The sequence below is a fragment of the Macrobrachium rosenbergii genome, chromosome 51 (genome assembly GCF_040412425.1).
Source record: "Macrobrachium rosenbergii isolate ZJJX-2024 chromosome 51, ASM4041242v1, whole genome shotgun sequence".
NCBI lineage: Eukaryota > Metazoa > Arthropoda > Malacostraca > Decapoda > Palaemonidae > Macrobrachium > Macrobrachium rosenbergii.
The window spans coordinates 39307195-39319797 of NC_089791.1; the positions used below are offsets into that span (position 1 = coordinate 39307195).

The window sequence follows — 12603 nt, forward strand, 5'->3', positions numbered from 1 at the left end:
GAACCTGTATTGTAGGGTCTTCTCCTTGAGACGGAAGAGTCTTGGGTTTAGTATATCCTTCAGCTCTCTATCACCCAGGAGCTTGACCAGCCGGGCGGTGATCAGTCACGATCAGTAAGTTGGGGCAGCCCAACAGGAGTAGCCTGGCCTTCTTGAGACACCATGTGACAGCTAAGGCTTCTCCCTCAACAGCAGCATACCCAGCTTCAGCCTGACAAATGGCGGCTCCCACATAAGGCAATACGCCACCCACCCTTGCAGCAAAATGGGGCATCAGCCGAGGCACAAGCACAGTACTGCTGCAGGATGACAAACCCAATCCCATCCCTGCTCCAATCTGTTAGGCCGCTGTAGGTCGGGATTTGTCATAGTATACCAGCCCATCCTTGGCCAGCTTGCATATGGCCTCCTGTGCTTGGCAGGAATCTCTTTGTAGGTTGCTATCCCAGTACACATTCTTGCTTGTAGACTTCTTCAGGAGGTCTCTAAAGGGTTCCATCAGCGGGCAGTGGCGAGGAAGGGTGCCAACTGGTTGACAAAGCCATACCATGACCTGATGTCAGTGACAGAGGGGTTGTCTGGCATAGGAATCTCCGTATGGCAGCTAGACTCTCCTCTGTGGGCCTGTAGGAATCCCATCCCAGCTGGAATCCGACGAAGTTCACTTCTCTTCGGCAGAAACTGAATTTCTCTGGCTTGAGGGTTATGCCCTTTTTAGCACACGTGTCCAAGAAATTATAGGTGTGCCAGAAGGCCTCCTCGACGCTGTTGTCATACAGAAGAGTATCGTCCACACATTTGTGTTTTTGGGGGATGTCCTTGATGGCGTCATCAAACCTCTTGGTGTAGGCATCTGAAGCTGAACAGTGTCCCATGGGTGTTCTTCTGTACCGGTAACGCCCCCAGGGTGTGATAAAGGTTGTGAGTCTGCGGCTCTCTTCATCTAACTCCACCTGGTGGAAGCCCAATCGCATCTGCCACTGTCTTGAAGGAATGTAAAGGCACCCCAGAGATCATGTCGAAAGGAGCAGGGGTGTGATGCGTCTCTCTCCTGCAGGAGGCATTAAGGCGTTGAAAGTCCACAGTGCGGCGGGGCTGACCTGACTTCTTGGCAACAATGACCATCCTCGCACACCATTCTGTTGCTTTCACCAGTGGGTACCTCAATGATGCCCTTCTTGATGTCCTGGTCCAACTGCTTCTTCACTTGACTCCCAATGCTTGGCACTGATGCTGGGGTGTGGCATGCATAGGGTTGCCCCCAGCAGTAGGTGAATATGGTGCGGCTTGCCCTCCATGACTGGGAGGGGCTCCCTCTGTATTGAAAGTTGATGATGAAAATGGCGCAAGAGCCACTGCCCAACTTTGGGACGTTCTCCTCCACTGGTGGAAAGGGCATGGATGAGGGCTTGGGCAGGGATGGCCCAATGGGTGTGGGGACACTCATGCTCCAGTGCGAGGCTCGCTGACACTGGTAGGTGGTGGGGAAAGGACTGGGCACGAGGCCAAGGTCCTTACTGGCAGCCAATGAAAGGAAGCAAGACCTTGCAGACTTGATAAATACACTTCTTGGACGGTTGTCCTGGCACGTACTGAATGCGAAGAGGGGCAGTCCCCATACACTCCAATCGAACATTGGCAACATCACGTAGGCCCCTGCGGTTTTGTGAAAGGGCAGGTCTTTCAATGAGGGTCGACAGCAAAGTGGGGCCTGCAACACACACTTGGGCCCCTGTGTCTACCACAGCCTGTACAGGCTTGTGACCCTTAGGCCCAGGCCCATGCACTGATGAGGACACTATCACTTGTATAGTAGGCTGCACACTGGGTTGTACCTGGGCGGTGACCGCTCCCAGTGTTACTGACGAAGCAGGCATCACTCACCATCTTCTTCTTGCTCCTACAGAACCGTTTCAAGTGGCCAATTTTTTTGACAGCCATGACAAACACTATTTCTCGCCGGGCACAAGACCTTCTTGGCTCATGCTGCACTCCACAGTTCCCACATACGAGCATTGATGGAAACTGAGGACCTCTCACCACTTTTCACCGCTGCACACTCAGGGGGCTGGGGTCTGTCTCCACATCGCCGCACGTGGCTCTTGATGCCATGTGTCATGCTGGGGCATGGAAGCATCTTTCATGGGCTGCCTCATATGTCGCACACTGCCCCAAGGCATCTACACTACAAATGGAATCACACGACCTAGAGGTCTCTTTCAATATCTCATCCCTTAGACCTACCATAAGCTTCCTAATAAGCATATATTCGGACAAATCGCTTATTACAGCTAGGACACTGGAAGCCACAATCCATGGCTTTTTGAGAGCACTTTGCAAAATATTCACTAATTGACTCTCACGTCCTTGCATATACACAAAAACTCAGCCCAATGCACGGCCTGGTTCGCACGCAGAACCATGGCCCCTATAGCATCCAAAGCCCCTTCTGGAGACAAATTAGCCCACTGTGCATCACTATACCTGGCATCCAGTGTACGTTGCAACTCTGGGGTGCAGTGAAGCCTAATATGTTGAACTGCATCCGTTGGTTGAAGCTATAGCCCTAAGCCACTGTGTCATGGACCGTTTCCAAGTCCTGAAGGAGGCCGACGACATTTCCAAAGCACACTTCTCTGGTAGTGGTGGGGCTGGGGCCCTGGGACTGCTCTGTAGACACAAGCCACTCGCCATTGTAGCCAAGCGGTCATTAAGGGCTTGCAACGCATCTCGCCCTTCGCAACCACATGCTGAAGAGCTGGTGATCTTGGCGCTACCCAACGGAGTACTGTGGGCACCCTGGAGGATCGTCGTGCCCTCCTTGTCGTGAAAGACGGTCTCCCTGGTGTAGACATCCTTATCCTTTTACAACATCCTACTCACTGCGCCATGTTAGAGGCAGAAGGAAACCAGTCGGACACTCCAGTGCTTTATTACACGTCCAATCAGTACAGAGGCGTGACTGCAAGTAAGGTGCAGACGCGCGGGAAACATTGGCGCCAATTCCACTCTCCTCCTGACAACATACATCACACACAATCAACCATCCTACATTAAGTAATGCCTGCAGTGCACCTCATGAGGTACACTGACGGCATTAGCCCCCTACGGGGGTTTTGTAGCTGAAGCATGAACATATGTGATAGCGATCGTTGTCCTGGGTTTCTAGATCAGCGACCTATTATTAGTAAGCATGGAGGTTAATGACCTTGCCCTCCCCACTAGTCACCAGAGTTTGAACTCAGAGGTTGGGGAAGAGGGTCTCTAAGGACCTATCCTAAAAAATCCATTGCACTCCTGTCTGGCCAGACACTGAATTATGCATATCTAGCAGTTCATCGAATATGGTGGGTAGCATCCACAGGCAACAAGGTCATGATAATAGAAATTTCATTTCAAAAAGACTTGTTGAGAACACGGAGTGTAACACCCTTTTAGTGCAGCGTTTTCAGATTGGGAAATGTATTATATACATACACACACACACACACACACACACACACACACACATATATATATATATATATATATATATATATATATATATATATATATATATATATATATATATATATATATATATATACTCTCTTGACATGTGATTTATATATCAAACACCAAAGAGGAAGAAATGAAAAATAGTTGTAAATCCTGACCAGTGTCGGGCTTTTTGCTAAGCAATCTTTAGAGGGCTGATACAGATCGGTAGGAATTCATCATTTATATGCTAGCAAGACAGTACTTAACGCCTCGCCATTTCACATGTATTATGCTACTGCATTGTATTCATTAATCTATCTGGAATCTCGTGCAACTGTCCATATGTGGAATTTCCTGGCCTTTCCTTTTGTATATGTTATATCACTGTAAGTTTATTATGTCTCTCACAATCGCCATCTGTTTGTCTGCCATATTAACTCCAGAAATTCTTAAGGAGGACATCGTTACATTATATATATATATATATATATATATATATATATATATATATATATATATATATATATATATATATATATATATATATATATATATATATATGTGTGTGTGTGTGTGTGTGTGTGTGTGTGTGTGTGTGTGTGTGTGTGTGTGTGTGTGTGTGTGTGTGTGTGTGTGGAGATCTTAACTTCCGCGTAAGATAATAGCTGTCCTGTATTGTTTTCTTACTCTGCAAAAGTCTCACCACTTATAATTACATTTTCCCCGGAAGTAGTCGTCAAGTCGAACACTGTAACAGTGAATCTGGGTTTTATTCCATAAATAAAAAAAAAAAAATCTACGAAATCTTAGTAAGCGAACTTTGCCAACAGCGATGTCATCAGAAAACCTATCCAACAACTCAATATACTCGGTTCTTTATAAAGAGATTTACTCTTTCATGTGCATGCAGTTTCGTATTTTTTAGGAAATTATGCATATCAAGATAATATCAGAATATTATATGAATAGTATATTGCTGATAGTTTCATTGTTAATGGATTTGTAATATAAGACAAAGAATTTTATTCAATCCTTGACCTGGATTTAATTCTTAGAAATGTTTACGTTAACGATAGGCAAAGGTGATACGACTCATACGAGTGTGGACCAGACTGCTTGTCAAAATGACAGTACGTTTCATTACATAGTATGGCTGCTATGGAAATGAAATAACACAAGCAAGTTGAAGGGTAACGGCCTTGCTGTCAGTATTTCGTGGGAAGGAGATTATCTTCAAGATATTGTTTGGCCCTAAACACTGAATATGATCGAATCGTGTTCCAGGAAGCGAATGGTCATAGCCATAGCGTTTCTCATTGGGTAAGAGTTTCTTATTATTATGTATAATAATGTAGAGTGCTTCAAAGAATAGGCTGTAAATAATAAAACCGTATGTTTTTCCATTGCTTTGTTTTATCCATTTCTGACCAATATTTTTATGCAAACTATTTTTCTGTGTTTATGAGGGAGACCTGTCTGTAGAAAACCCCAGGGTTTTAAAATCGGGAGTAGCCTATCCTATTTTGCTCTCTTTTTACTTTAATACAACAACCACTCCCATGACCTCTGTGCTTAGTTCCAGCCTTATGGGAATGAATGTTAAAACCTAAAGGTAGATACCTGTGTAATAGTAAGTTTGAGAATAGATTTTATTTTATTTTACTTTGAAACATTGCTCAAGGTTTGAGTTTTTATGCTGTAAACTCATAGTTATTATCATGGTTTGCACAAGATTCATGCCATTACCTTTCACAAATTTAGTTACCAAATCTGTTGCTGCCTAGGCTACTCAGATTTTTTCTAATTTTTTTTCATGTTTACACTGTCATGGGAGTGGCATTCATGATCAGATTTTGGGTAAAACTTTACAACAGTTGCACAGCGTTTTTTATGCTAGAAAATGCGCGAAAAACGTACATTTTGGCGTAATTCCTGTAGACACGCAACAAGTGAATATGCAAAAGCCTACATCAAATGGTAAGGGAGATGATGTTGGGAAACCGGGATTTCTGGGTGGGGGGAAATGACACAAGGTAGGAATTGACGAAAACGAATATGCAAAAGCCTATATCAAACGGTAAGGGGGATGATGTTGGGAAGCCGGGGTTTTTGGGTGGGGGCAATGACACAAGGGAGGAATTGACGAAAACGAATATGCAAAAGCCTATATCAAACGGTAAGGGGGATGATGTTGGGAAGCCGGGGTTTTTGGGTGGGGGGCAATGACACAAGGGAGGAATTTACGAAAACGGATGTCTTTGCGCCATGTTCATATGCATCAGGCTGACCTGCTATTCTGCACACAAAATGTTTTTCTAATCTGCACACAAAATGTTGTCCCGCTAAACAGCACATAAAATGTTGTCCTGCTAATCTGCACACAAAATATTGTCCTGCTACTCTACATACGTGAGGCTGACTCGCTACACTACATATATGACCCATTAGACTGCACACAAAATGTTGTCCCGCCATTCTGCTTACAACAGCTAACCTTATGCACCTATGGACATCGCTAGCCTAGGCCATTTTTTTTAACATATCTGCTTTCAGTGGGGGTTTGTGGAACAGTGCTGTGCACCATATCTGCTTTTTTAATTATTCTTGGCAAGCTCGTTTGTTCTGGCAAGCTCGTATGTTCTGGCAAGAGGTCATATTGCGCTGCGCACGATAGCCATAGGGATTACAGTAGGCTACTTCTTACGTATACGTAAACAAAACTCAACAACATATAGTTATTGTTCTTAGCCTGAGTGGACGTGCAGACAGCTTGAGCGGCCCTGACTTTCACTTGCCAACAAGAACACGTACCTAAAATGTGCTGCCCATTTGCTCTTAGCCTTACTTAGGAATCATTTATCGTAGCCTACATATACATCAATGAACTTGCCATATTGTTGGGAGGCGTCAAAGTCATGTTCCGTTGGGGAAACAGGAGGTGGGTAGAGGGTGGCAACAGCACGCATGAACACGTGAGACCGGGCTTCATACAGTGGGCATTTTTGGCGGAAGAGGTGAACGGCCAGGTACTTGTCGAAGGCGCCTTCCCTTCTGCCGTATCTCGGTACATCAGCCCGAGCATCCCTCCAGCAACGTTCGATGTTCTGGGTTGATGCCCCAGTGTCTGGATCCACGAAGTTGTGTGAGTGGTTCATGGTTTCATGCGTGTACCCTTGCAGCAGCAGTTGGGAGTATGCCGCCCAGCAATCACTTATTATCTTCATTCCCGCCAGGATCCACTTACAGATTTGGGCCACCAAAGTTATCCTTCATACGGTCAGCTACCAGGACCATAACTTTTTTTTTTTAATCACGTTCAAACCCTCTGAACACCCACACTCCTTCAATATACCTCCCTCTATTAAATTTTCTGTTTCCAAATTTGGCCTCGTCTATTTCAGCCACTTCCCCGGGCCGCCTATTGGAGTGCTGCTGCTTTCCATGTGGTGCAATACAACTTCCTGGCAGAACTTGTACCAGTCGTTCACAGTACGTTCACATACACTGGCGGCACGTGCAACCTCCAGTTGAGTACACCGGCTAAAGTAAAAAAAAAAACAAAGCAAAAGAACTTGCTGAACGGAAATGTGCACATTCTCGAACCACGTGCCAGTCAGCCTGCAACCAGCTGAATTCTTATATACTTAATCGCAACGGAACCGATTGTTTTTGTTAACTTTGCAACATTAAGGCAACAAGGGCATTTATATGTCAAATTTAAAACCTTGTGCCTTGCTAAAAACTCATGGGTGGACTCCCTATCCCTAGATATTACGATGTCTATGACACTCAAATCACAGCCTAGGCAGAGATCCATTGCTTTCATGGGCGGAAATCAAATGGACGAATTCAGAGCAAGGCCGAGTAACCAAGGCCTAGCGGATATTATCCTAGGCCTATGATTGGTTGGCCTGGATCTAATCTAATTCGGAGAATATGATAGGTCAATTAGACAAAAACCCACGCATGTGCAGTAACCCAAACCTGCTCTGCGCATGGGTACAAGCTTTTGACCCAACCTTCGAAATGCCCACGACTGTAACAGCGTACTGCGGCGACCGGAAGAACTGCTGAAGAGCAGCGTAGCGTGTCACTGGTAACAACTGCCTGGGACTTCAGAAACAATCGGGTTTTGTAACAAAGTGGTGTGATAAAGAAATTGTCGTATTTCAGTGTGTTATGTGTCTGAAAGGTCTTATTTTAGGATAGAGAATAAGTTTTCTTCTGTAATGTTTTGCATGTAATGGGCTATTTACCGAGATATGGGATGCGCAACCTTTGTAAAATATTACCTGATTTTGCTCGTCTAATTGTGTTGTGGGATTACATATCTAGAGCATCATCTCTCAGATCTATGGTATGTGATAAAATGCTGGAACATGATTGGTCATTTTGTTATATTTCACAAAATACAGGCAGTCCCCAGTTTATGGCAGGGGTTCCATTCCCAGCAGCCAGCCGTAAACCGAAAATTGCCATAAACTGGAGCATCATAATTTTAATGGGAATAAATAGCGCTTGCAGCACTGTTATGGCGCCTTTCAGCGCCGTTATGGCTTCTTAGTGCGGTAAAACTGGGTTACAGTGCCATAAACCAGGCAATGGCGCCAAAAAATCAGGTTAACGGCGCTGTGAGCTAAACGCCTTAAACTGAGACAGCCGTAACCTGGGGACTGCCTGTGCGTGGGATTTTGGAAATCAGGTGTTCCTTGAAAAACCTAGCTTCAGTTTTCAGTCATTGTGCCTTTGGTTGAGCGGTGTTCTTGCTCTGTGGATTATTTTGGGAGCGTTGCTAAATTCCCTGACAAATGTCATCCTCCTCACACTGACACCTTTCTTTTTATTCAGGAATATTCTGTTTTGCATAATTCTTTGCAGTATCCCAAGTGCATTTCTTTCTTACATTATAGGGAAGAATGGCACCAATGGCTATGCAATACTTGAAGAAACTTGGAGTGATGAAGAAAAGCCAGCGATTTAATTTCTCAATGATTTCAAAGTTTCTTTCAAACCTTTTTGAAAGATTCTCACCATCCACCATTTAAGGTAATATTGTTCTTGAACCACTGGGTAAGCAAGTGTTGGTACCACCAAATGGTGGTTGATTACCTTGACATTTCCACAAAGGGCCATGTGGGTTGGAGGAGCTTTTGCTTGGGAGTGACCGACTATGCTTTCTCCGTTCAAGATTCGACTGGTGGGGCAAGTGTAATTGTCAGGAGTGATGAATCATATTTTGATCGACACAAGTTTGACAGAGGAAGACAGCTGAGTGATATTTTTGGGTGTCTGGGTGAATATGTTGTCAGTGATTAGCTAAGGCCTACAAGTCTGATTTCTTTAGGGTATTATTGCTGTGCTGTTAATCATAGTAAACATTTCATGGATCCATGTAATCCCAAGATCCATACACAGTACAGTATACAGAATGTCTGTTGAGGGACCTCAAAGAATAGATTAAGTGGCTTGGAAACACATCTGAGTCTTCAAACAATAAATTTCCAGGTTCCTTTTTATACACAAATTTCCCAAGCAGCAGCTGCTAAGTCATTCTTCATAACAGATAGTAAGTAATACCTTCCACAGTCTGATAAACAGCAGTTTTCAACATCTGAGGAAGATCCTGACCAGTCTGAAAATGGCAATCCTACTGACAGTTATGATTTACTGTAGATTAAGATAAAAATATGGAATGTTTTCAAAGTAATATCATGCACTGCGGTAAGGACCTGGTTACACTGGTTAGGTTAGGTTAGGGTGCAGCCTTTATTTTTTATTTTCAGTGTCCTAGGTCAGGTAAAGTATGGGAGCTAGGGATAGGTGAGGACCAGCACCCTAGGTTAGGTTAGGTTGGGCAGGTCTAGGAAGGAGGGCCCTTGACTAGGTAAGGATGCAGCCTTCTAGGTTAGGTTAGGTAGGGGGTGTAGGTAACACGTTAGGTTAGGTTTGGTAGGGGAAGGTCCAGGTGGGTAAAGGCACCCCCTTTCCCCCTCTGCCAGGAAGGATGCAGTCCCCAGGTTAGGTAAGTTACATTGATTCCTGTATACTTGTTTTGTGTTTTTTCCCACCAGCCTCCTGAGGGGAAATACTCCTCTGGGGATACCTCTGAACCCTTCTAGTTCCTTCCTACCTCCATATTCTTTGTCTTTTTTTTAAGTGCTAATCCTTTTAGGAGGAGTGGCACTTGGCCTAAGAAATATGATGACAACCTTTTTCTTAAGGACATAATGCCTCTTGAGGGAGGTGCTCCATCAGTGACTGTGTTGCCTTCTGATTATTCTGACCATGATTCTGATGTTCCAGGCATCTGTAGGAAGAAGTCATACTTGGAGTACCGGTGGAAGATTTATGCTACCTTGAATATTCCAGGTAGCCCATCTCTGGCAACTTTCCTAGATAACCTGGCGGAGGAAAAGTGGGTCGTAACACATGAGCTTTCTGCAGAGGTAATTCCTGATGGATGTACTGCTTTTGGTTTTGTCAACTGCTGCATAGGAAGAGGATCTTATTACTGTAGTAGTCCTTAAGATAGCGGATCCTTCAGTGGGTAAGAACTCACCTTTAGTTCCTGCCTTGACCATTCCTGTGATGCGCAGGTTGAGCAAAGACCAGCAGGGAGAGAGGGAAGAAGTGCTGGTGGTTCTCTCCCTCTCCTTCATCTTCATCATTGTTGTAAGACTCATCTTCCTCCTCCTTGACCTTGGACTCCTCCCCACATAGGCAGAAGAAGAAGGAGAATTGTAAGGCTCTATGTAAGAAGCCTGAGAAGGTTTATTCCTTGTGTTCTCCCTGTCCCAGGGAGAGTAGGGGTGCAAGATTATCAGGCAGTGATCAGTCTACCTCAAATAGAGTGTGGGGTCAGCTTGCTTATACTCAGGGTGTGCTCCTGTCTCATCTCACTGTGAGTGCTTGGCTCACACCAGGGTGAGGCTGCATGGCTTGCTCATGCTACCCAACTGCAGTCGATTGGTCATTTGAAGGCAGGTGCCAAGATGACCCTTCTGACCATGACTCCTTTGGTTTACACAGAGAGGGGTGTGCACAACCCACTTGCTTGTCACAGGCCCGGTCTATAGATCGTGTTTGCACGGGAAACCAGTAAAGTTCTCGGCCTTCTGTTGGAGGCTATAGGAGGAAACTTGCCCATTTCTGCTCTCGAGACATTTGCACTCTCCGAAGCAAGCAAGGTCCGAGTCCTCCATCTCTAGGCTTGCCTCACAGGTGGGAGGGGAGTGGGAGGAAAGGTGCAAGGACTTGTTCTCCTCTGTCTTTTGTGTCCATGGCTACAGGATCTCGAAGGAAGGGGGTGGTGGTGTCCTAAGTCAGAACATGGTTCTGACAGTGAATCTGTTGTCTCTCATTTCTGACAGTGAAGCTGCTGTGTCTCATACCTTTTGTCTGGTGAGAGGCTCATTTTATTCTTTATAGGACTAGGAACACCCTCTGGATCAGAGGTCCGGCCTGACATCTTTGGGTGAAGAAGGTGCAAGTTCATGTTCCTGGGGATCTGATGGGATTTTTCTGTAATGCTTCTCTGGAACCTCTGCAGGTCAAGGTAGAGCAACAGTTTATGGAGACTATTTCACTTATACATTTATTATTATTATTATTATTATTATTATTATTATTATTATTATTATATTAATTATTTTATTATTATTATTATTATTATTATTATTATTATTCAGAACATGAACCCTGTACATATGGGACACGCTAAAAGGGGCCATTGGCTTGTAATTCGAGCTTCCAAAGAATATGGTGTTCATTTGAAAGAAGTAACAGAAGGTAATAGGAAATACAGAAAGAAGAGAACAGTTACTAGAAAATAAAAAATAAATTAACAAATTAATAAATAGATAAAAATGTAGGGAAATTACTAAACTACATGGAGAATAGTGTTAGGGTAGTAGTACATTGCATCTTCTCTTGAACTTTTGAGGTTTCAGTTGCACAACATTCTCAAGGAGACTGTTCCACAGTCCAATGGTATGGGGAAAAAGGACCTCTGGAATTGAGAAGTTTGATTGTGAAGCACATTTACTGCAGATTGGTGCTGGTGTTCAGAAAATTTGGTTGCTTTTGGCAGGAAGAGAGGATAAGAGATCAATTGTGAATGTGAAAGATCTCATAAAATACAACTTATGAAAAAATTGACAAACAAGAGACCATCTGTGAATGGTCCAAGTCATAACTGCTAATGTTAGGTTACAGAAACCTACCACCATGAACCACTCTATCTAAAAGAGATAAATCTCTGGCAGAAGCAGAAATCCACACTGGAGAACAGTATTCTAGTCAAGGAAGGACAAATGATCTGAAATAGGTTGCATTTATTTTATCACTGTTATAACTGTATGAGGCATTACAAACAATACCAAACTTTCATATGGTATTTGCTGACACTTTCATTAGATGTTTCTCAAAAGTAAAATGAGTCAAAGTTACACCAGAATAATTAAAGCTTCAGACTCATTCAGCATTCCTATCCACCTGAAGGGGAGGGTGGGGTGGAAAAGCTGTACAAGATCTGCTAGTTAATAGTGTTTATAGTGTTTTCATTTTACTGTACTGGAGTTCAGGCTCATACCCCACTGACTACACCACTCACTAATCCACTTTATGTCACGATTGAGACTATGGCCAGTTTCATTTCTTATAATTGGAAACTTTATTACACCCACAAGTATTGCATCATCAGTATACTGTACTGAACAATTTTGTTTTTCAGGCCAACAACCCTATCACTTGTGTACTCTTAAAAATAACAGCGGATCAAGAACACTACCCTGGGGAACTCCAGACACAGTAGGTCTTGGTTTACTAAAGGAAATCTTGAAGTAATCCCAAACCATGTCCACCCAATCCAAGATTTTGAAGTTTATAAATAAGTGCCTTGTGATTTAGTAAGTCGAAAGTAGCACTGAAATCTATTTGAATTACTCTACACTGGAAACCCATATCAAAGTTCTCCTGCAAATAGCATGTCAAATCTAAAAGAGCATCGGAGGTACCCAACTGCTTCCTTTATCCATGTTGACTATCAGCTAACAATCTTTTAGATTCCATATACTGTACGTCCTTATGTAGTGGCTTAAAAATAAGTTTTTTGTAACTTTGGTG

General features: G+C 43.7%; 1 protein-coding gene across 1 annotated transcript in view; it reads left to right on the forward strand.

The window, feature by feature from the left end:
• Positions 1-4531: 4531 nt before the first annotated feature.
• Positions 4532-12603, forward strand: part of LOC136833332 (protein JTB-like) — a 31216-nt gene continuing 23144 nt past the window's right edge. Inside the window, exon 1 of the mRNA XM_067095334.1 lies at positions 4532-4800. Within this exon, the coding sequence (XP_066951435.1) occupies positions 4745-4800 (56 nt within the window). The 5' untranslated portion in view covers positions 4532-4744. The remainder of the gene's footprint in view (positions 4801-12603) is intronic.